The 22,904-nt window shown below is 40.0% G+C and overlaps 2 protein-coding genes across 4 annotated transcripts in view; both read right to left on the reverse strand.

The window, feature by feature from the left end:
- The window catches only part of nfkb1 (nuclear factor of kappa light polypeptide gene enhancer in B-cells 1), a 30,007-nt gene extending 17,992 nt beyond the window's left edge, over positions 1–12,015 (reverse strand). The window contains exons 1-5 of one of the 2 annotated variants that reach the window (XM_086304391.1): positions 11,733–12,015; positions 8,091–8,137; positions 6,603–6,678; positions 3,599–3,639; positions 1,985–2,083 (exon numbers count right to left, since the gene is read on the reverse strand). In XM_086304391.1, the coding sequence (XP_086160517.1) occupies positions 1,985–2,083; positions 3,599–3,639; positions 6,603–6,678; positions 8,091–8,129 (255 nt within the window). In that variant the 5' untranslated portion in view covers positions 8,130–8,137; positions 11,733–12,015. Of the gene's footprint in view, positions 1–1,984; positions 2,084–3,598; positions 3,640–6,587; positions 6,679–8,090; positions 8,138–11,732 lie in introns of both variants that reach the window. The other variant, XM_086304383.1, reaches the window with a different exon arrangement.
- An 8,770-nt stretch (positions 12,016–20,785) lies between these two features.
- Positions 20,786–22,904, reverse strand: part of dgkq (diacylglycerol kinase theta) — a 28,421-nt gene continuing 26,302 nt past the window's right edge. For both annotated transcript variants that reach the window (XM_086304411.1, XM_086304402.1), the window contains exon 23: positions 20,786–21,887. In XM_086304411.1, the coding sequence (XP_086160537.1) occupies positions 21,789–21,887 (99 nt within the window). In that variant the 3' untranslated portion in view covers positions 20,786–21,788. The remainder of the gene's footprint in view (positions 21,888–22,904) is intronic.

Raw genomic sequence — 22,904 nt, forward strand, 5'->3', positions numbered from 1 at the left:
GTTGAACTCAAAACGAGGCTTGACCTACAAACAACATACTCAAATGAACGGTGACAAACCTGATAGATAACTGCCAAGTCTTCTTAAGGTATCTAGGGCCAAGTATTCTTTCACAGCTCATGAAAAAGTGAATCATGTATTCAGGGACATCCTGATGCATGCTCAATCATCCGGGTAAGTAAATCGCCAAAAGTCGGTTCTGTTCATCTGGATGTCCAGATGAACAGAACCAACTTTTGGCGATGTATTAAAGAACTTTTACTCAGAGCTCTACACCTCAGGATCACAAACTAACTGCAACACAATTAATGACTTTCTAGCCAAACTTAACATTCCTGAAATTCCACCAAAACTTAAAACAGGGTTGCATGAACCCATGTATCAGCTGGAAGTGTCCTCAGCCAAAGCTTTGATCTGGAAAATGCTCCGATCGGAAATGTTTCCTTTTGGAATTTTACAAACACGTCTTTACATTACTGTCTGCACAGCTTAGTCCAACCCACACTGACTGCTTTAAACTAGGATCTCTCCCTCAGTCATTGCGAAGCCTGTTTCACACTATTAAGGTAAAGATAAGAATGTATATATTAATTATTATAGACCCATTTCTCTCTTGAACATGTGAAATCACAATAAAGCAAAGGAATTTCTGCAGTAGATAGAAGAGTACCTGATATTTAACTGTTTACTCTGTATTACTCTGTTACTTTGTTACTTCGATGATCCCGAAGGAGGTTTTCATCTGAAACACAGTTCAAAGTCAAATCTATGACCTCCTTCACATTTCCCAAAGCCGTCTGCAGTGGGGTGACTCTGGCCCATGGGCCATAAGTTTGACACCCTTGCTTTAAGCTGTATGATGGTGTCACACGCCTGTAAGTGAACACAGGCCTTTATGGCCTCAGTGTGTCCAGTGTAGTTTGGTTTTTCAGTTGAAGAGGTTAAGGCCACATTAAGCTGGCCGACGGACACAAACACCGACAGCTGGAGACCCGACAGCCAAGCAGTCAGTCCTGTTATACTCCTGTGAAGGCTGCTTGAAGTCTGCCGCCTGGGACACGTGTAGTTGGTGCACTGTTATGTAAATTCTGTGAGTCTGTGCGGTAAAAAAAGAAAAAACAGGCGAGCATGTGGACATCCACACGGATGCTCGTCATCAACGTCTGATGATGAAATTTATGGACTCAAGTCCGCGTCACGTATAATCATGACCTTAAAACTATCTTTGATTTTGTTTTCCTACAACTAAAAACTTCAACTGGCAAGATAACGTCAGCCAAAATTAACCAAAAGGGAGCTGGTTTGATCCAATAAGGCTCGTCTCAACAAACAGTGAGCTTCAACATCAGCAGGACAGTCAGTTCACAGAGGGACCGCTCGGCCTCCAAACATCCAGGTGAGCTCGGTGTCATTATACTGATGCTCGGGTATACAGCACAGACAGCAGAGCAGGACTGGGTCTCATCGCTGGTCTTACTCTGTGTTAGCTTGTGAAAGCAGAAACAGTGTGATGAATAACTCATTTAATGGCTGCGTGTGTTATTAATAACTGTAGTTAAAGGAGCTCTGTGTTACTCTCACTGAACAATCACTGCGATGAAACTGATATAAACAATCATTTCCCAGAGCTTCAATCGCACTACGGCATTACTTTCATATTTCAGCTTCAGCTCAAAACAGGTTTAGTCAGTTTGACAACTTCAATCAGCAAAACGACAGAAACAGTCGGCCCGATGCCTCAGCAGTATTAAAGTCTCTGCAGGAAACTGTTTTATTTCCTCTTGCCGCTGCAGACAGAAGTGAACCACAATCTCATTTTAGTGCTCACTCTGTGTGCTTCAAACACTTCCTGGACCAACAAACTGGAAGAAAGTTTAAACGCTGCGCTCTGCAGGTGAGTCAGCTGACTGTAGCGAGTGCGCAGGACGAGGTTTACATTTGCACATCCGACACCTGGAGAACAAGCGCAGACAGGAAGCGTTACCTTGACGGTGGGGTAGGTCTTCCTGTTCTTCTCGCTGGTGGCCCCCGGCAGACCGCCGTGAGACGGCCCCTCGCAGCCGTACCTGAACCTGAAGCCGCGCTGTAAAAAAAAAAGACAACAGTGCACACCTGTATCAATGCATCAGCTGACAATCAGTCGCCTTGTTGTTCTAAACACACGTTCAGGTGATTATTCATTAAACAGGTGGGTGAAATCCAACTCTGAGACGCGATGCTTCCCTTTCTTCCTGTTGAGTCATCAGTGTTAATCCAGCTGAAGTTAAAGGAGCTCTGTCATCAAATAAATATATACAGGCAGGGAGGAGGGTGTGACATTTATGGGGTGAAATTAGATTAAAGGTGTAAATGTTTAGGATTCAAAGCTCAAAAATTAATGGGAAATACTCCACCCAAGTCAGTGCCCTCCCACTCCCGGGATAAACAGCGCCGCTAACACTTTGACCTTTCGTCCAAAAACATCATGGCGGTGACAGAAATGCTAATGATGAGTCTTTAAAATCAATGGGTAACGTGCCAACGGCTACATCCAAATTTACATACTTCAGTTTGACTGTAAATACAAGCTTGAACAGAAAGCAAGCAGCACCATGAGAAGCACGTTAAATAAAGACTTCCTGTTTAAAGTCTAACAGAGATCATTAATGACCACAGACGGTCACTAAAATAGGTCTTATGAGCGTTAAATGTATTTCTTCCGTCAGTGCACTCCACACTGTATATAAATGCCACTTGTTTTGCACATATTCAACTCTGTATATTTTATATATTTTATTATTATTATTATTATTTTATTTTATTTTTTTACTATTTAATTTGTAAAAATGTGTATACACACACACACACACACACACACACACACATAGGAAAATATTTAGTATACACATCCAGAAATGCATACACTATTATATATTGTACATATATTTATTAGTTTCAGGGTGGCCATTCTTGTATTTTGCTCGTTTGTGTTGTTGTGTTTGCACATCTCTGTTGCTTGTGGGGCTCGCACACAAGAATTTCACTCGCATGTGCTGTGCCAGTGTGCCTGCACATGTGATGTGACAATAAAAGTGATTTGATTTGATTTGTTAAACATAACACCTGTAAGTTCAACGCAGGACCTTTTAACACCTTAACATCCTTCACTTTAATGACTGACTCTTTAATGACTCAGGGGGGACCCTGTTATTGACCCCCCCCTCAGTCTTTGCTCCACTTTGCTGCACAACTTACGGCCTAACTGTGTTTTACTGTCCATTAAAGCAGCGGTCCCCAACCTTTTTTTGTGCCGACAATGAGCCTCAACTCTGGCAGCCCGGTACCAAACGACTCATGGACCAGTACCGGCCCAGGGGTTGAGGACCGCTGCATTAAAGGAAGTGACATCAGAACACGGTCAGAGTGCCGTTACAGTCAGCGTGACCATCAGCAACAAAAGACAGGAAAAGAAAACAGCAGTAGTTACAGGTGTGACTTAAACAGCCAAACATCCTGTACTAAGTCAATTCCCTTTTTTAATTCTAAATAAAACCAATTTAAAAATAAACTAAACCCAGCGGTCAGTCGTCTCTGATAAGACGGGACAGGTGAGTGTTACCTGTTTGGGCTGCTCCACGATCTGCAGGAACGGTCCGTCCACTGAAACCACAAAGACTCAGATTCAGACTCAGATTCAAACACCTTCTCATACAGCTGATTTGTTTCTTTGAAAATTCGTTTTGGGGTTTCAGACAATCGAGACATTTAGAGGTGTCAGAGAACTGAGATATCTTACACATGAAATAAAGACCGAGCTACGCTTTTCTCTACACAAAGTTTCCCTGGGGTATCTGTCACCCCTCACCCTGGGTCTGGTCTCTGGTTTGACAACCATCTGCTGACCAGCAGTGCTCTAACCAATCCTATTCAGTTTCAGTGATAAGACTCTTTGAGCTGCAGACCATCAATATTAGAGGGAGAACCCCAACAATCTCCTGTGAGCAGCACTGTGTCACAGTGAGGGGAACTCCCTTCCACGGTTTGAGGTTTCCACGGTTTAAGAATTATTACAACTATGTCATTATTACTGATAAGTAGACCGTAAAGAGTGTTTAACTGTCATGGTCCTGAGTCTGAGGACTCAGTGTTTTGTGTTTCTTTATGCTTTTGTTCATTCCGAGTGTGTATTCTGTTGTGATTTTGCCATTTGTTAGGTTTCTGTTCTTTACCTGCCTGCTCCCACTTCTCTGTGTTCCCTCTGTCTGTCCATGGTGTTATCGTGTCTGCTCATGAGTCTGCCTGTCTAGTTCAGTGTCCTGTCTGGTTCTCTGTGTCTGTTAGTTTCCTGTTTTATTCTGAAGGTTTATGTCTGATGTGAGTGTGTTCAGTTTACTTTTTCCCTGTCCCGTCAGCGCGGATTTCTCCCAGCTGTGTTGCCCTCCTGTCTCTCATCCCCTGATTACTGGTGTGTGTATTTAAGCCCTGTGTGTTCTCCTGCCTGTTGCCGGTTTGTCTGTGTAACTCCGCGTCAGTCTGTGTTCCTCGGTGTCCTGCGCGGCTCTCTGCCTCTCACCCCTTTCTGGTACCCTCTCAGGTTTGTCATTTAGCTTTCCCAGTTTAGGTCTTTTGTTTTGTCTTCTCTCTTGCCTGTTTTGCCCTCTCACCATTGTGTAAATAAACATCACCAGCATTATTATCTACTGCCTGCGTTTTGGGTCCTTTCTCCCTCCATTCCCACACGGCTCGCCTCGGCAGCCGTGACATTAACCAACATTTCAGTTTGAGCTCCTTTTTAACCTCAAACTTTTTTGATGTGCAATAAGAAATGTTTTGTGTGAGGTCATCGCCTGTAGTGGCGTCTCATTTTTTTCTAAACTCTCTTTTCAGAAATGTTTTATGTTTTTTTCTGTTGTGTTTTTTGAAATGCCATCAGTTTTTCTTAAAATATGCATCTGATAAGTAGGAGAATGTAAAACATCTTCCCTGAAATCTCGTCTCATTTGCTATCAACATCCTGTAAAACGGCTTTCAAGAAATCTGTACGCGACAGTGTTTCGAGTGTCTGCGCTTCGATTGAAATTTCATGCCACCTGAAATGTCTTTTGCGGTGATCCTTTCCTGAATTGTCGTTTGTAAAACTCGTAACGCGGGCATCTTGCGCAATATCGATTTTCTAAAACGTTGAGATTTATGTCATCTTTCATTCAGTTTTGTTTGATGACACATTTTCTAAAATGTCACGTTATGTTTAATGTCTTTTGCGACATTTTGTGTTTCATGTCAGGTTTCCCGTCATGTGAGATTCTGTTTAATGTCGGTGAAATGTTGTCTCACATGAAATATGAACTGTGAAATGTCGCCCTTGTTGCGTTTCCTCTACCATCCATATGTGCAGGAGAGACCGGTTGTATTTTTCCACATGTTAAAAGAAGAAATGCTGTAATCGCCACTTTCTGCGTACCACTGTAGCCACATGTAAATGTAAAGAGGAGCCAGTTTCCCCATGCGAGCTACACCTCTGTCTCTACTCAGAGAAACGATGTGTTGATATTAAAGGGAAGTGAGAGCTGAGCTGCCGTCCCACAGCCACCACAGAGGACACGTCATGAAACTCCTCTTTCACTTTACCTTCATTTTTTCCCCCTCAACAGAAATTCACTTTTGCAAAAAGAAAGTGGAGTTTCGGAAGTTTTTCCTCCCCAGCGGCATCTGTTCAACCTGTGTGTGGTTTTAATGTTTCTTTCACACATGTTATAGAGCCTTCAGCTTCTGTCTGAACAAAGGCTTCATTCATGCCGTAACGGTCCATATAAAGCTCTCATTGTCTGACGTAACAGTCCAAGTCAAAGTCCATTTGTCTGACTTTTCCTGGAACTTTAAACCAAATCACACATGAAATTTATTGTTGGGGTTTTTTTGGTAAATAGTTTTTTTTTTACAGGGAATACCAGTGACATAAGTCTTAGTGGGTCCCTTTAAATTTTGAGTATTACCTAAACAACAATGATACGCGTGGATATAACGACCACAGTCAACCAAACGACGAGTGTCAGAAAGCAAACACTGCAACAGGAAAAGAACTAAACTGCTTTTCAATCAGGCTCGAGTATGTAAAGTATGAGCTCAACACAATTACACAAATGGGGCAGCAGATACTTTATCTCCACCTGCGTGTTTTTTATTTCATGCTAACCACACAGTAATAACCTCAGGATGGCGGAGTGAGTGAGACCAAAGGAAACCGTCTGAAAACAAAAGGCCTGACAGCTTTTGTGGGGACGGCAGGAGAGACAGGCGTGATGGTTGCGTGACAGTGTGGTATTTTTATGCACGAAGATTAAGCCGTCATCTCAAAATGACAAGTTTAAGAGATGATTAATGCCACCCATGGCTGCTGTTTTTTTTCTTCAGAAATTATACTATTGTTCAGAAACAAAGGGGAAATCCAGATAAAAACAACACAACACATTCAAAGTAAATAAACTCTGAAAGTACAGAGGTCAAATCAAGCCAACAGGAAAGTACTACATGATGTCTTATTGTTGGACCAGCAGTCTGAAACCCAAAGACACCCATTTTAAAGATAAAGCTGATGGTGTGGGACACACCTGCAGGACTCTCACCTGTCCGCAGAGACGTCTGAGGCATCGCAAAATGTGGAAACTCCCATGACGGGTCTATCATGATGTTATCAAACATCTGCAGTAAAGACAAAAACACGAAGTCTGACTTTAGACTTAAATAAACACAGGAAGACATTATTATTATTTAGTTCTTGTTCTTCACATGTGTGCAGCTTGAGTGATGTTAACTGCAATAATTCATGTTATACCAAAGAAACAACAGTCCATTAACGAGAACAGGACAGTTATTTACAGCAGCTCGGATCAGAGCCCCACATCAGTGCTTCTCAGGGTTCAAGCAGAAGAGATACCCCAGCATGGTCTGTTCAAAGAGACTGCATGAACCGGTGCCACAAAGGAACCACGACCAAGGAGGAAGATCAATAAGAAGGACGAGAAGAAGAAGACAAAGAAGGAAAAGAAAGCACTGACATAGATCAGGAATATACAAGCAAATCAAGAAGAAGAGACAGATCAAGACAAGGAAGAACAGGTATAAGACCACGAGGAAGACAAAGACCGACAAGTAGAAGATGAAGCTGTTCAAGAAGATTAAGGCCAAGAAGAAAAAGAAGAATAGGAAATAACAAGAAGAGGGTGACGATGTAGACGAACATCGAGAAGAAGATCACGCAGATGAAGAATATAATCAATAAGAGCTATACAGAGACCAAGAAATACAAGGAAGATGAAGCTGGAGAGGAGGAAGGAGTTGAAGTTGACAACCAGGAAGGAAAAGATCAGAAGAAGATCAGAGGAGAACCACAGAAACAGTAATGATCAAAAAAAGCTAAAGAACAACTGAAAAGTGCTGCGTGGAAAATGTTCCAAAGAAATGAGTTACTGTAATCACATTACATTTGTGTCTAACACAGCAATAGAAAGTATTAGTGCACTAGACTCGATGATCAGCACAGGTAATCAAACAACAAAGCTGCTGGCCAATCACGTTCTTCAATAATCTGCATGATGTTGGACAGAAGTGACTCAAAGAGCCTTTTTTATGGCTCCGTTCACGAGGAACAAGGAACAAAAATAGCAGCACAGTTTCCTAATGTTGAGGATCGATATTGATACTGTCTCATTTACATGCACACATGTGAGCACTTCCCACTTTAATACGGCTTTTCTAAAAAGGTTGTGATACCTTGATACTGGTGTAGATCCAAGTATTTCAAAGGGTTTAAAAAGGGGGGAGATTGTCTCCTTCAGAGCAGAAATATGGGCTGTTATTTGTCAGCCTGCAGAAACTGTGACATCTCCCACTGGTTATTAAAGTCATGTTTTTGGAACCTGCTGCTTTTTTCATCATCATCTTGTCAATGACATCCTAAAACAGCCCTTGCTTTGTCTCCCTTTCTGACTACAAAAGGAGCATAATTTACCAAATCATCATCATATTGGGTCAAACACGACTTAAAATTAGTAAATGAGACTATAAGCTGGACATTATAAAAAAACATGGAGGCTGAGCCCAGGTGAGTTTACCTGGTTGGGAGTGTGTAGGTAGTGGTCGTCTCCGGCCATGGTGGCGTCTGCAAAAGGTGGAGCAACACGTCAGTTAAACCCACGGAGTGACATCAGCGATTATTATTATGAGTAAGAGACCAGAATGACAAAAGTGCTCTGTTCATTCTTCTTATTTTTATGTTTTCTGCTCATCACAACACGTTTAATTATAACTGAGGCTTTTTATTTGCACTCCTCTAAACAACCGTCTTCACCTTGAATTAGAATTCTATATGAGTAAAGTGACTTACTCTCTAAATACTCTACTTTCTGTTACAACTACTTCATTCACAACTTTCTTTTTTCAAAGCGACCATTAAAAACGATCAACTGCAGAACTGCAACAATTAATGGTTAATCTCTTATTTTAGCAACAGAAAATTGACTGAAAGCAACTTTATTGACCGTTTATTTGAGGGTTAAAGGCCTTTTTAGAGGTCAGCAGTCACTTTGAACATTTGCTAAAGTTTTTAATTTAACCAGAAACTGCCGACAGCTTTTTCCATCCTCTCTCTCGTTACGTTTTCCCACATGTTGGGAAGCCTTTGTGCACTTGCAGTGACAGAACAGTGGCATTATAATACTATTTCTCTTCTCCTGTTTCTCTGTGTGCTCCACTCCGTGTGTGAGGAGGTGCACCCACAGCGAGACTGAGAGCAGGGACAGGAGGAGTACCAGCAGTAAAGACTCTCACACTCAGCTCAAATACAGAATACATTTGTAAAAGCATTTTTCTTTTCTTTTCTTTTTTGGTATATTTTATTTTAGAAAGTTAGAGAAGCAACATTAAGGCTCAACCTGATGTTAGCGTACCGATGAATGGCGTTGAAAGTTGAACTGGTGCATCCCTTTTCATGATGCATATAGGCCTGTAAATGGTAAACGAACTGGTTCTTAAAAACTGCATTTTATACCTGACCACTTAAGAGCAGGGGTGGGCAGATGTGTCTTAAACCAACACAGCTGAATTAAATTGCTAAATTACCTCCTCAGCATGTCTTGAAGTTCTCCAGAGGCCTGGTGATGAACTAATCATTTGATTCAGGTAAGTTGACCCAATGTGAGATCTAAAACCTGCAGGACACCGGCCCTTGAGGCGTGGAGTTGCCCACCCCTGACTAAGAGAGGCCTGACCTAGAGGCCTTTATAAAAGTTGCCTTTTTGTGTGTCTTAATGCAGTCTTTCGACTGATATTAGAGTGAAGGCCATTTCGCTTGTATGTCACTTCCTCCTTCACTTAACACCTAAGCTGCTTTCACTGCAGCCCAGAAACCACACAACAGCCCGATCACACAGTAAATGGTCTTTGAAGGCATGCTGTTGGACAGGAGCTGGGGGGGGCCTGGTTTGGTGGTGGGAGGTATAAACCTGCTGCACAGGTTTCACCTGACAGTTTTTAGATGCTTAAACAAGCATGCAGTTGTTATTTTTAACTGGAACTCAGTGGCTGTTATCATTATTTTGGAGCTGTGTGGATTAATGAGCGTCAAACTACCAGTGAATCTGTTAGAAACTGCACCTCACTTCACAATGGGGGACACACCACTGCCACTTTTTTGTTTGCTGTTTCAGTCATGCTAAATAAGGCTTTGATAAGTCCTTTATAAGGAGTAATAAAGAGCTAATATCATAGTATTTAAGCTGGTAAGACGGCTTTGGTCTTGTATTAGAGCAGGGGTGTCAAACTCAAATACACAGTGGGCCAAAATTCAAAACTGGAACAAAGTCGCGGGCTAACATTAATATTTATTGAATTATATTTATTCCTCCAGATATAAGAATGAATCTTTTCTTATGGACTCAAACACATTTTGCTAAAAAACTGAATATGGAACAAGCAAAGCTTAATACTAAACAATATATATATTAGCTGTATAATACCAGTAGGCCAGCTCTGATAGTAATTTGGTATGGCTTCGCGGGCCAAATGTAATTAGGCTGTGGGCCAAATTTGGCCCGCGGGCCAGAGTTTGACACCTATGTATTAGAGTATTTCAGGGAATTTGGAAATTCTTGTACCAAAAAAGAAGAAGAAAAAGAAGCAGAAAAGAAAAACATGGAGAAATTCCTTATTGCATTAGAATGAGGAATATGTATTAAGGTTGTTAATTCAAACTTTGCTGAGCAAGCTGTGAAACATGCAGGCAAAAAACTAAATGTAAACAGTTGACATGACGGCAGTAAACACTCGGGCTTTAGTCCCGTTGAGAAATTTACCTGCTGACTTCTAAAAAGGTGACTATGGAGGGAAACACTTCCATCTCAGTTCATCACACTGTGAGACCTCCAGAACTAACCTTCAGAAGTAGGCCAGGTGTCTCCAGCAACTAACTTCCTCAACGATTATTGAAATTTGAGCACCTTTGAAGGTTTCCTCATTTTTGCTTTCTTGCGCTTGTGCACGTGTTTCTCGTGAGTTTACCTGGGTTTTCTCCTTATATTTATCAATTTTTATCCTTTTCCTCAAAAATTGGATTTGCGAAGTGCACATTTTTCTCGTGAATCTGCAGGTCTTTCATAAATTTGCCTCTTTTTTGGCCATCTTATTAAATGTTTTTTGGCTGTTGTCGTTTTTTATTGTCAGTTTATTAATTTTATACCTTGTGAACTGAGTTTTCTGTTCTCGGAATTCACTCTTTGTTTATTATATATATAAATATATATTTAACCTTCGGTGATACACAGTTTGTAATACACAGTCGTTTAAACCCGATAATAATTACTGATTATTGATCGCTGACACTTGTTACCTGTCAGCAGCATCGCTCGTCCTCGTTCTCACGAGCGTGCCTGTGTGATCTACGTTAGCTCTGCGGCTAACAGCTAATTAGCTCCTCCGGGTTGTTGTTGTTGTTGTTGTTGTTGTTCATGTGGCTAAAGTTAAAGCAGGCAGGCTGTTGGCCGGCGCTTCCACAGCACCGACCTCAGTGCAGCTCGGGTCTAATCTCGGGCTTCAAGTCAAAGCGAGCCCCGTCCTCGCTAACCGCTGCCTGTCCTGGCTGCCCGGGAGCTAGCCTCGTAGGTTCCGTATGCGGAGAGCGTAACACAAAACTTCGTATTAAAATCTGCCAGTTACACCGTCCTTCGCTCTTCACTTCGGTACACTGAACATTGCGATATAAATGAATAGATACCAGAATCAGCCGACCCCAGTCATGTATTCGGCAAGTCTAAAATCCACACAGCAGTTCGGTGTAAATAAAAATGTCGTTTTAATTATTTTGTCAGTTTAACCATTCTGCCCTTTGGCTACCAAAGACCAGAGCGAGTTAAACGAGATTAAAAGTTGGATTAAAGTTCAAACTTTCACTAAGCCGAGATTTTGATTTTTGATTAATCGTGGCCGAATTAGCTGGTGGGTGTTACAAACACGTAATGCACTTTAACGGTGACGTGAAATATTCCCGAGGCTACTGACATTACAGAAAATAAAAGCTTACCGTTTTTAACATGGAGTTTGGCCCGGGGTCCTAACAGTTACCTGGCTAATGAGGAAGTAAGCAGCAAAACAAAGCCAGCTGCCAAAGAGTTGTAACGGGTCCCGCTGAAGTTGTGATTATGAATGGAAACGTGCAGCTGGCTGGTTAGTTTAGTTAGCTGGTTAGTTAACCAGGCTGTTACCTGTTTCGGTCGGTCAGGTGAAGAGTTCCCTTTGAGTGACAGTCCTCCTCAGTTCGCTTCACTTGTGCACATCACTGCGCCATGCTGAGCTACCGATCCATCCACTTTACCCGGAGTACGTCATGACGCGAGACGGGCGCGTCATTACACTTTAACAACTTTAATGAACAATTTTAATCCGAGTGGGATTATAATCCAGAGGGAGCGACAGCAGTCCCGCAGGTGACACTGACTGACGATTGTCAGTTGAAATAAAGTTGACTTGATTTCCTTCCCCACTGGAAATTCCCTGTGACGTCCAAATGAGGCAGAGAGCGGGGAAAACCACGAGGTCTCACTTCGAGAAGAAAACACAGTCTGAAGAATATGAATCAGAAACCGAGTCCTCCTGTTTCACCTCAAAAGAGGAACTGAGCCCAGACAAAGCAAAACGCGTTGAAATACACAGTAACAGCTCAAGTTACACACATAGGTTAGTAATAATTCAGTCCTGCATTAGAAATACCACAGTAATACATTACAAAAGTACTCCAACTCCATACAGACGGATTAGCCTTGAGACACATGAGAAAGGTTTTGCTACAGGACAGACGGTGGTACAAGTATAACTTCAAGGGATCTTTTGTAATAACAACAATAATAACAGTAAAAACATTTTTTTTTTTTAAGTTTTACATCTCAGAAATAATTGGAATTGAAATTAATTTATTTCCTTCTTCGAGCTGATTCGGCAACTATGAGCAGGGACTTCCGTCTAGATCGTCTTTAGTTATAAATGCTGTACTTAAGGAAAGGTACAAGAAAATACCAGGGGCAGCAGTCTGAGTAGAGAAGCCCAGACCTCCCTCTGTAGTCACCTATCACTCATCCGAGGGAACGCCGAGCCGTTACCAGGTAAGCCGAGAGACATAATCTCACCAGTGTGTCCTGGACCTATCCCAGGGCCTCAGAATCAGATACCTGAATCACCTGAGCTGGCTCTACTCTGAGTCCCTTCAAAATGGCTGAACTCCTAATCTCTAAGGGAGAGCCCAGCCAGCATTTGGAGAAAGCCCCATTTCTCCCATCTCATTCTTCCAGTCACTACACAGAGATTGTGACCACAGGTGAAAGTAAGAACGTAAATGGGCATTACACTCAGATCTCTCTTTTGCATGACAAACCAGTACAAACCAGAGTCCACATCACAGACATCTCCCGCTCCACCCTCCTCTCACTTGTGAACAACACCTTGAGGCACTTAAAGTTCTCCACTTGGGTCTCTAACCCAGAATGGGCACTCCACCCTTTTCCTGCTGAGAACCATGCTCTTGGACTTGGAGGTGCCGATTCTCATTTGTCGTGTTTCACTTCTGTCCATAAAAACTATGAACTGAATCTGTGACAACACCCGCTCAGGGGGAGTCCGACTTATTACCAGCAATGTGGTTGTACGTGGCTCATACAGGAACAGAATGGTTCATAAAAACGGGCCATACAGCTCTGACTCCTGCAAGGACATGGTCGAATGATTTGTCCAAGTCCACAAACGCCCTCAAGTATCTTCGAGGATAAAGAACTGGTCCAGTGATGGACGAGTCGTTCCCCTCGTCACCAAATTTGCTTCCTCTACGGAAGACATGTCAGTGGGATTGAGCAGATCCTCGAAGGCTGCCTCCCACCACCAGACTGTATCCTTAGTTGAAGTCAGCAGGACCCCACCTCCACTATACACCATTTTAGTGGAGCTCTGCTTTCCCTCCTCAGATGGTTTGCTAGCAGTTGATATGGTGGAGTAGGGCCTCCTCTCTCCTACGAAAGACTGAGCTCTGCAGGCTCTGAGAGAGTCCTGGCACCCCTTGAATGAAGCTCATTTCTACTGCGTAAGAAGTACCTCAGTGTGAAGTGCAAGTAGGAGTACAGAAACCCTATAGGGACATATTAGCATTACCAGATATATATGTATAAAAAAGAATTCTGTAAAAGCAGAGATGGCAGAAAAGTAACTTACAGGGGAGAAAGAAAGCTTTTTAAAATGTGGTTTTAGGCTAAATCTGAATTTTATTTCTGTGTTTTTCTTTCCCAGAGGCAATAAATATAAACTTATATAACACTTCGAGATAACTTCCCAAATAGGTGCCCACAGGTATTGCCGAGATGGCTGGACTTTGAAAAGTCCATCAAAATAAATAAATAAAAAAAATCCATCCAATAGTTTTCGTAAGTATAGAAAAAATTAAAGTTCGGTTTTAGCTCGTCTTTAAAAAAAAAAAAGAAAAAGGTAAAAGCAGTGTGTTTATTACTAAAACTACTTCATTACAGGTAAAAACCCTCCTATTAAAGTACAAAAATGGCCAAAGTATTAGTAATGACACCATAAATACTCAGGTACAAATGAACAAAACCACAGCAGGTGTAAAAAATTCAAAGAAACAGGTAAAGTGTACAAGCACAGTAGCAAATGGTAACAAATTAAAAGTACCACAGTGAAGAAACACAGATAAGCATATAAACATATATTTTTGAACACATATTAGTAATAAGACTTTAGAGAGAATTCTGTGGCAAAGATGGTAAAAGTATAACTTTGAGGGCGGAAAAAAAAAAAACTTATCTAGGGGCAAAATCTCTGAGTTGTTCTAAGTTTGATGTTCCAGAGACCAAAGAAATTCAAATCAGGTTAAAAAACGCTTCAAAATAAATCAAACAAGTGCCCAGAGGTGTTCCTAAAAAGAGACAGAGTACAGGGACTTTCCTCTAGAAGAACTTTGTCTCATCACACTCATGAACACAAGCTTTGCTGTGCATTTAAAGTATACAAATTTACCACAGTACTGGTAACACCTTATTCTGAAAAAAGTGTTAAGTAAGACTTTTAAAATCGTAGTTATAATATATATAATTATAATTCTGTTATAAATCATGCTTTTGAAGTTTTATTTAAATAAAAAAACTATCAATGTAGATTTGTAATGATACTGTGAAGGAATACTCTATTACAGGGTAACAATACCTACTAGTATTAGCAATAACACATTCAGTGTAGAAATATACTGAAACTGGTAATTTTACAAAAGGTTCACGTGTATGAGCAATACCACATTCTAGAAGTACTCAAAGTATACTTTCTATTTAAGTAAAGTTACACAAATCTATCAAAATATGACTAATGACCAATATAGAACAAGGTATAAAGTATAGTATAAAGTATGACTTATAGTATAGAATGCATAAGTACAAATAAACAAAGATATTGTCATTCCTACATTTAGTTTTACATAAATTGGAGTGCACATGTATTAGTATAAATACTCTTACAGGAGATCTTTTCCAACTTTTAAACATCGTGTATTAGTACACAAGCGAAACGACCGCAGCTTACTCGTGTTAATATACTTGCACTGTTTTCATGAACTGTGGTGCTGATTTCATGCTTGGCTTGTTATTAAAATCTTCATAATGTGGGGTGAGAAGTAGAAGTGCAGAGTGAGCAATCGTTTCCCTCGCAGGCCATCTTTGATGAGTTGTTCGCCACCTGCCCCCTGCTGGTCAGGCAAAGCATCACCACAGTTGCCGCTCTGACACCAGCACACATGAAATACAGGCGTCAACTAATGAAGCCAAAACTAGAGCGCCAAAAGTAAAAAAACAACAAAAAGAAACAGAAAAAAGATGCAGTTCCTTTAATGTCCAGCAGAGGCTCCGGCAGTGAGTCAGTCCCCATAGACTCCCATGTTAAAAATCTTCAAATTTACAGCAGAAATAAACACGTTTACAGCTTGATACATAAACTGTTTTGGGGTCTGTAGATAATTTATGCCTTCTTAACACCTGTATGAGGTGGAATGTTTGTTTTATTAAGGTTTAAAGTTTGCATTATTAGAGGCGTGGCCTCTTATTTCAAAGGTGGATGGTGACATGAAAAAGCAAAAATTGATTTACAAAATGAATGCTAATGCTAATCGTCACATTTACTCTTTATAATGATTAAATGATCACGTGCTTTTCTAGCTCGACTAGAATGCTCCATCAGACGAGAATGGAGCATTATATAAGAAACAGACATAAAACCATTTAATGGAATGTGAAACTGAATATTCATGGGTTTAGATGCAGATTTACAGGATTCAAATATTCAGTTTGGATTCAGGAGACAGACACTATCTCTACTTTTAAGATTAGGCTTCAAACTTTTCTTTTTGCTAAAGCATATAGTTAGGGCTGGGTCAGGTGACCCTGAATCCTCCCTTAATTATGGTGCAATAGGTGTAGGTTGCTGGGGATTCCCATGATGCATTGAGTGCTTCTTCTTCACTCACTATGTGTTAATAGACCTTCCTTTCCTTCCTTGGCTTCCTTCTCCCTGAGCCTGGTTCTGCTCAAAATACCTCAAAATTCAAAGATATTTTAAAATGTTAATTTCCCTGATTTTCATATTTACCTGTGCCTGGAGAATCACAAATGGTCTTCTGTTGTGTTATTACTCCTCATGCCACTGCCATTCTCGTCCATAATCTTGTTATCTCTCGAATTGACTACTGTAACTCACTATTATTTGGCCTTACACAAAAATCTATTAACAAGCTCCAACGTGTCCAGAACTCTGCTGCCCGTATTTTTACTAGGACTTCCTCTACCCACCACATCTCCCCAATCCTGAAGCAGCTTCACTGGCTCCCGGTTAAATTTCGCATCCATTTTAAAATAATCCTCTATACATTTAAGGCTATTCATTCTCTCTCTCCACCATACCTCTCCGATTTAGTACAGATGAACTTCCCATCCCGGTGCCTCAGATCTTCATCTTCTCTTTCTCTCTCTATTCCTTCCGCTCGTCTGATTACAATGGGGGGGCAGGGCTTTTAGTTGCTCTGCCCCTCGACTTTGGAATTCCTTACCCCCCCGACCTCAGAAATATTAGTTCATTCCCTCTTTTTAAGTCCATCCTCAAAACTCATCTGTTTAAAATTGCTTATGTTTAAACCTCTGTATGTTCTAACTTTATCTGTTATTCTTATTATTGTGTATATTTCCAGTTTCTGTGTTTTTATCTGTTGTACAGTGTCCTTGGGTGCTTTGAAAGGCGCTATTTTTAAATAAAAAGTATTATTATTATTATTATTATTAATCTTTAAAGTGTGAACTCTGTGGAACAAAATCAGCAGGTTCTTATTCACAGTTTTCTTCTTCAAATACCAGACAAACCACCAAAGCTTAGTTCTTAGTCGGTCTTTAGTTTATTACAATTAGACACATAATTTAAACTCATATATATATATATATATATATATATATATATATATATATATATATGCTAGACAATTAGCTTTAGTTATGACAACATTCATAATAACCTGAACGTCACATCTAAGAGCATCTGTAAAACAATTAGTGCAATTTATAATTTACAGTTAAAACTTAAAAAAACAGCTTCTGTCTGCAAAAATAGACAAATCATCTATTCAGAGAGAATTACAGCAACAGAAAACTGGAGGCACATCAGCTCAGAAGTGAACACACCACTGCACCAGCAGGAAACACACACGTTAAACATCAGCGCACTCAGGGCGTCGAGGCGCGAAGGCCACGCCGACCTCGGCCTGGTGTCTGATACTTTGGACACTACAACGGAGGCACGGCGGATGCAGAGAAGCAGAAAGTCAAAGCGGCGAGGTTTGACACAACAGAAAGACTCGTATGGCACGGTGCGAATTACAGTGTGGCAAAAATGAATGAAGGCTTCCCCAGAAATGTGAGAAAGTGACCCAAAATCTCTGCATGCCTTTCAGCTGGGACCTTCTTTAAGACCAAACAGGTGAAACAATGCCGATGAACTGTTTTTAAAGGAGACAGGGTGTGGCCGAAGGGGGCGGTGGGGACCAGGCCCTTCTCAAAAGTGTCGTCACATCCAGATAGTCACTCCCATTGTTCTCAATGCTCAATGCTTCGCTGTAACTGTAACCCCCCCCCCCCCCCCCCCCCCCCCCCCCCATGGCCTCACAGTGGTTTGGTCCAATGCTATTCCATAACTCTTTACTCAAAACAAAACATGTGCGAGACATTCTTCTGCCCATCAGCAGAATTAAACATATTTATCATCAATTTTGAAAACAAGTCTTCTGGTTTTGATCTCTTTCAAACTGTGAATCCATTTTAAGGATGAATTCTGGTGTAGTTCTTTTGCAGAGAAGTTACACTTCCTACCCACTGTGGAGACACTAAAACAGAATCAACCACCTTTAACGAAAAGTTAACACAGAGGACTCACTGACCAGAAGAACGTGGTAACACATTAAGACTGGTGGGTGTATGCAGTGTTTCAAAGGTGTGACTGCAGCAGTTTTACTCATCGTCATCAGTGAAGACGAGCTCAAACGCTGCTGTAAAAGCACAAAAACGCAGCTCTACATGGAACAAAGGTACAGTACTTCATGTAACAAACACTCTGACAGTACTTCATAAGTGTACAGTTACACAGCTACATCCTACTGCCAGTAGACACACAGCATCAAGTGTAGGAAAACACAACCTGCCTGAACGCACTTCAATCAGAGGTCGACTTGCACCTCTGTTTAAAGCCAGAAACCCTCGCTGTTGTTCATTATTAATCCTTTTTCTGCAGCGCCTCCTGGTGTGTCCACCAGGTTCTGCAGTTTGTTTCTCTAGAATAGGTGAACCAAAATTAAATGTTGCTGTGTATGAAAGTGTCTTCCCACCCTTCATTTTCTTTTTATTACAAGCTGATGTCTGGTTCACTTGTGGACGACGAGTCTGGGAAACCAGGAAATGTGAAATTTAAAGAGTTATAAATCATAATTTGGTAGGTTTTCAACATTTACAACAACTAATTTATCTTTATATACTAACCACATGTGATGTTATCAGAGGAGACCTATTCTGCTTATTTCCAAACTCTATACTTTTATTCTGAGACTGCAGAGGAGCTAAAAAGCCACTTCCTCTTGATTGGCCACTTTAAGGAGGCCTACCAAGGGGCAGCTAATAGAGCTTTCAGGCTGTACTTTGTAGCCATGCACGGGTTAACTGATAAAGAAAAAAAAATTCAGGCATACAAATGCTAATTTTTCCAATCACTTTTACATATGTTTAGCTGAGGCAGTGGCTGTTGTGATTTGGTGCTATACAAATAAAACTGACTTGAATAGAAATTCAGTATTTCAGTTTTGGAGATATTTAACATGAATATCTAACAACACTGAAATGCAGAAACTTTGCATGAGACAGAAAAACGAAAAAACGGGTAACATGTAAAACAGTAGAATGGTGGAAACTGGCCAAAAGAGCGACTGCAGAAAAGGGTTGAATGAAGCCATCGAGAGGTATTTCACCTTCATTAGTCAGATTTCATAAACTTCATTTTAAGGTTTAGAAAATAAAAACAACATCCTCGAATCTCAAACCAAGCACAGAACAACTATACATATTTTATCTTCTAGCACCAAATAACATGAAAATAAATCTATTAAGCACACGTTGATTTTAAGTGTACAAGTTACAGCCAAAGTACAGTTATTGAATGTTTTTGAGGCTACATCAAGAGCTGGAACCTTCAGCATAGGATCTTTAGTCTATTTCAAAGTTTTGAGCTACTTCATACTCTGGGAATATGAACAAAGTGCCCCTTTCATTAAGTCCCTTCTCTCAGAGTCTTTAAAATGCCAAATGGAGCTCAACTTTGAGTCCTTCCTTTATGGTTAAAGAGCAGGACTCAGCAAAAAGGGGGAGATAAAAGTTAAGGTTGGACTCTGCTGGCTCTGTTGTTTTAGGTCTGGTTTAGATTAAGTTGGGATTTTTGGATAAATTCAGCAATACAGAATTTAGATCGGACGAAAGCATCATCTACAAAGTGGTACTGAAAATGAAATATTTCAATTTATTAGATTGTTGTGCAAGGTCAACACACCTCTTACACAATATTTGAATTACTTTATACCTGACCTCATTGGTTACATTTACCACTGACCTTTTTACCTTTTCTATTTCAGTAACATTCAGACGAATTGAATTTGTTATTTCATTTGTATATGCTATCTTTATAAGCTTGCTTAACACTATAGTATCTAGGTTAGTTTAACTGAAACCCTCAATTTGACTTATAAAATAAGTAGCCTAATATTACTATTACACATAGCAAAGTTCTGTTATAGCTAGTTACCCTAGCTAATATTTTAAGCTTACATTACCTAGCTACATTTTTTTCAATTTTCAGGAAATGAAAACAGAGTTTTATTTCACTTTTTAGTTCCTGATATGGACAATGAACAAATTCAATCTTTGAATAGCTTACTTTTTTTTAAAGTAGCTAACTAGCCTGCTAAGCTAATAATTTTACTATTGAGAAAACTAGCTTAGAAGTAAGCTCTTTTAATGTAACAGGTCTTCTAGATAATTGCTGGCAACTGTAACTAAAATGGCACACAGTGAGTTAATTTTCTAATGTCTAAAAATTTTAAATAACTTTTATTGAGTGGTTTTGACCTCTGCATTTTAAAAACGGACTCAAATGAATCATTTTCAGGTTACAAAATATTAGTCACGTTTTTACACTAGCCAAAAGTAAAGATTAGTGCTAGCTAAGTAACCATTCACTTAGTTTGCATCTTCAAGATGTTTGTGTTTTGTTTAGCTGCAAATTAACTTAATGAACAAAAGCAAAAATCCTGTTTAGTAAACATACTTTCAATGTGCCTTAATGCACACAACTGACTAAAAAAAACTAGCTAACAAGCTGGCACAGTTACTAACTGCTACAGGAGTGTTATTAGGCTAATTTTCGTATCTGGTACACAATTTTCAAAATTAAATTGATTTAAATGGCCACTGTTTGGGTTGTTTCTCAGTATCTCAAATAACCTGAGGGCTTGAACAAGTGCCATCACACACTTCTGTAAAATAAAAATTAAAAAACGTAAAAAATTAAAACATCAAAAATATCAAAACAGGCTCCTGTCAGAAAAATGTTTGTCTCTTTAATGCTATCCTAACTGGATGTTCTGTAGTTCTTATAAGAAATCTGCACTTGTATGTTATACTGTACATATATATATATATATATATATATATATATATATATATATATTCTTCTGCTGATTGAAACTAAATTATTAGGTGGCCTTTGGTATTTTTTAAAATTATTCCAAATTATCTTGGAGTTTCTCTTGTTTTATATTTTCCAGTAAACACATTTCTATGTAAGACAAGCTTTACTGCAAGACTAATCTGTGTGAGCGTCAAAAATAAACAGTTCTTCTTTCCAGCTAACCCTGCTTAGCATAGCTCACCCTGATCTGACTTTAATTACGCTCAATAGTGTAAAATTTCTACACTGTGTGTAAATATTACTAAAGGATTTCACACAAGAAATCAAGAAGAAGAAGAAGAAGAAGAAGGGTAGTGGGGCCTCCCAGGAAATTACTGCTTTCGAGAAACATTATGTAGTAACAGCTTTTTTTTTTTTAAAAACTGCCCGTCGCTGTCTTCAGCATCCGCTTTCTTCATATTTTCTGATGACAAACGGAACAACACTGAGGTCATAATTATTCTATAGCTGCACATTATTTTTCACGACTAAAGTTATTATATAATATATCAGCTGACACTGAGTACTGCTACTTACTGCACATATACAGTCACGTCCGGACAGACACTTTAAATACTTGTTTAGATTTTTTTTTCCAGCGCAGAGCTTATTCATACTGAGAAATGGTCAAAATTCAACACAATTTATTTTGCAGTCTATGCAGACATCTTGCTGTGAGTTATTTACTGTTAAGTAAAAAAGTTAGGAGTGGAATTATTAACCACGGTTACTGTGATTTCTGTAAATGGTCGGCGCCTGGACAGTAGGCATGAAATGCAATCCCAAGTGATCCATGACTTTCTCCCACTTTGCAAGACGGTAAACGTCCACGAGTCTGTGGTCCGTCTGCGGCCTGTTAGTGTCGCTGCAAAACTACATGAGTGAATTCACAGCTGGCTGCTGGCACCAAAACGGTTACCCATGTGCAGTAGCAGGAGGCAGATAACAGGCAGGATGGCCATTATCGGGTGATCGGGTCAGTGTCCATCTCTGGAAGAAGGACTATCCGAGTGTCCGTCCCTCATGTTAGCTGATGACTTCTTCTGCTTCTGCTTGGACTTCCTCAGCATCCGAACCTACAAACAGCAGAAGACAACAGAAGTGTAACCCTAAAAACCCCCAAACAAAGTTTTTTTCCTCACACAAACATATTCAAGGAGCGGCTCCAAACTAAAACACAGATCATCTACAGGTGTATACATAATATATAACAAGCTACATGTAAAGATAAACTACAGGAAATACAACTGTAAAGATCATCTCCAAAGTAAAGTTGCTCTTTACCATAGAACTTAACATGTTACAAAAGGTTCTACTTTTACGTTGAAGACATTCCCCATTTCCCATTCGCATCACACTTTTAATAGTTTAAGTACCATCGGGAGAGTAGTAACTTCTATGCAAACTGTAGGAGACCACATGAATTAATCATTAGCATCCATGAGGATCTGTCTGGACTTAATAGTTTAAGTTAATTTCTGCAGTTTAATTTGCAGTTTTTGCCGATTATCACAATAATCGCTGTATTTTCACAAAAAGATTGCATGTAATTGCCAACTTCACCCCATCCAATCACAGACTGATAGCAGATAAGAGATAACTCTGTCTAATTGCTGTTTCATTGCCATCTTGATGATTTCAAGATTGAAACTGACTGCGACTAGCTGCAGACCTGATCCCCGTCTTTGAAGCAACCATTTCAAAGGCGACGAGATCGTGAGTTCTTTGCACGCGGTCACAATAATTTTGGTTGTGCCACAGTCTCTGGCTACGATTTCCCTGGTGTGATTGTAAACACTGAGGAACAGGATGACTCCAGAAGTCACGGTTTTCAATTTCAGTTTGTGAATTTAGAAACAAAAGTCAAAGAACCAGCTGCTTTTTATTTTGAATTAACTACGAAAGACCAAAGAGTGCATGCCTCAAACATCCTGAATAAACTAAAATACGTAGTACAACGAGAAAACTTTGTTTTCTTTCAGTAAAGAGACATCAAAGCAAAAACATTCAAACACTACGGAATGTTCCTCTCCCGGCTATTCTCGGGGATAAACCATTATTGCAAAGTATCAAACTGCATAAAAGTACCACTG

Source organism: Aulonocara sp. 'chitande type north' Nkhata Bay, linkage group LG2 (genome assembly GCF_057382095.1).
Source record: "Aulonocara sp. 'chitande type north' Nkhata Bay isolate Kocher_YH1m ecotype deep benthic linkage group LG2, A_spYH_male_GT1.1, whole genome shotgun sequence".
In the NCBI taxonomy this organism is placed as follows: Eukaryota; Metazoa; Chordata; class Actinopteri; order Cichliformes; family Cichlidae; genus Aulonocara; species Aulonocara sp. 'chitande type north' Nkhata Bay.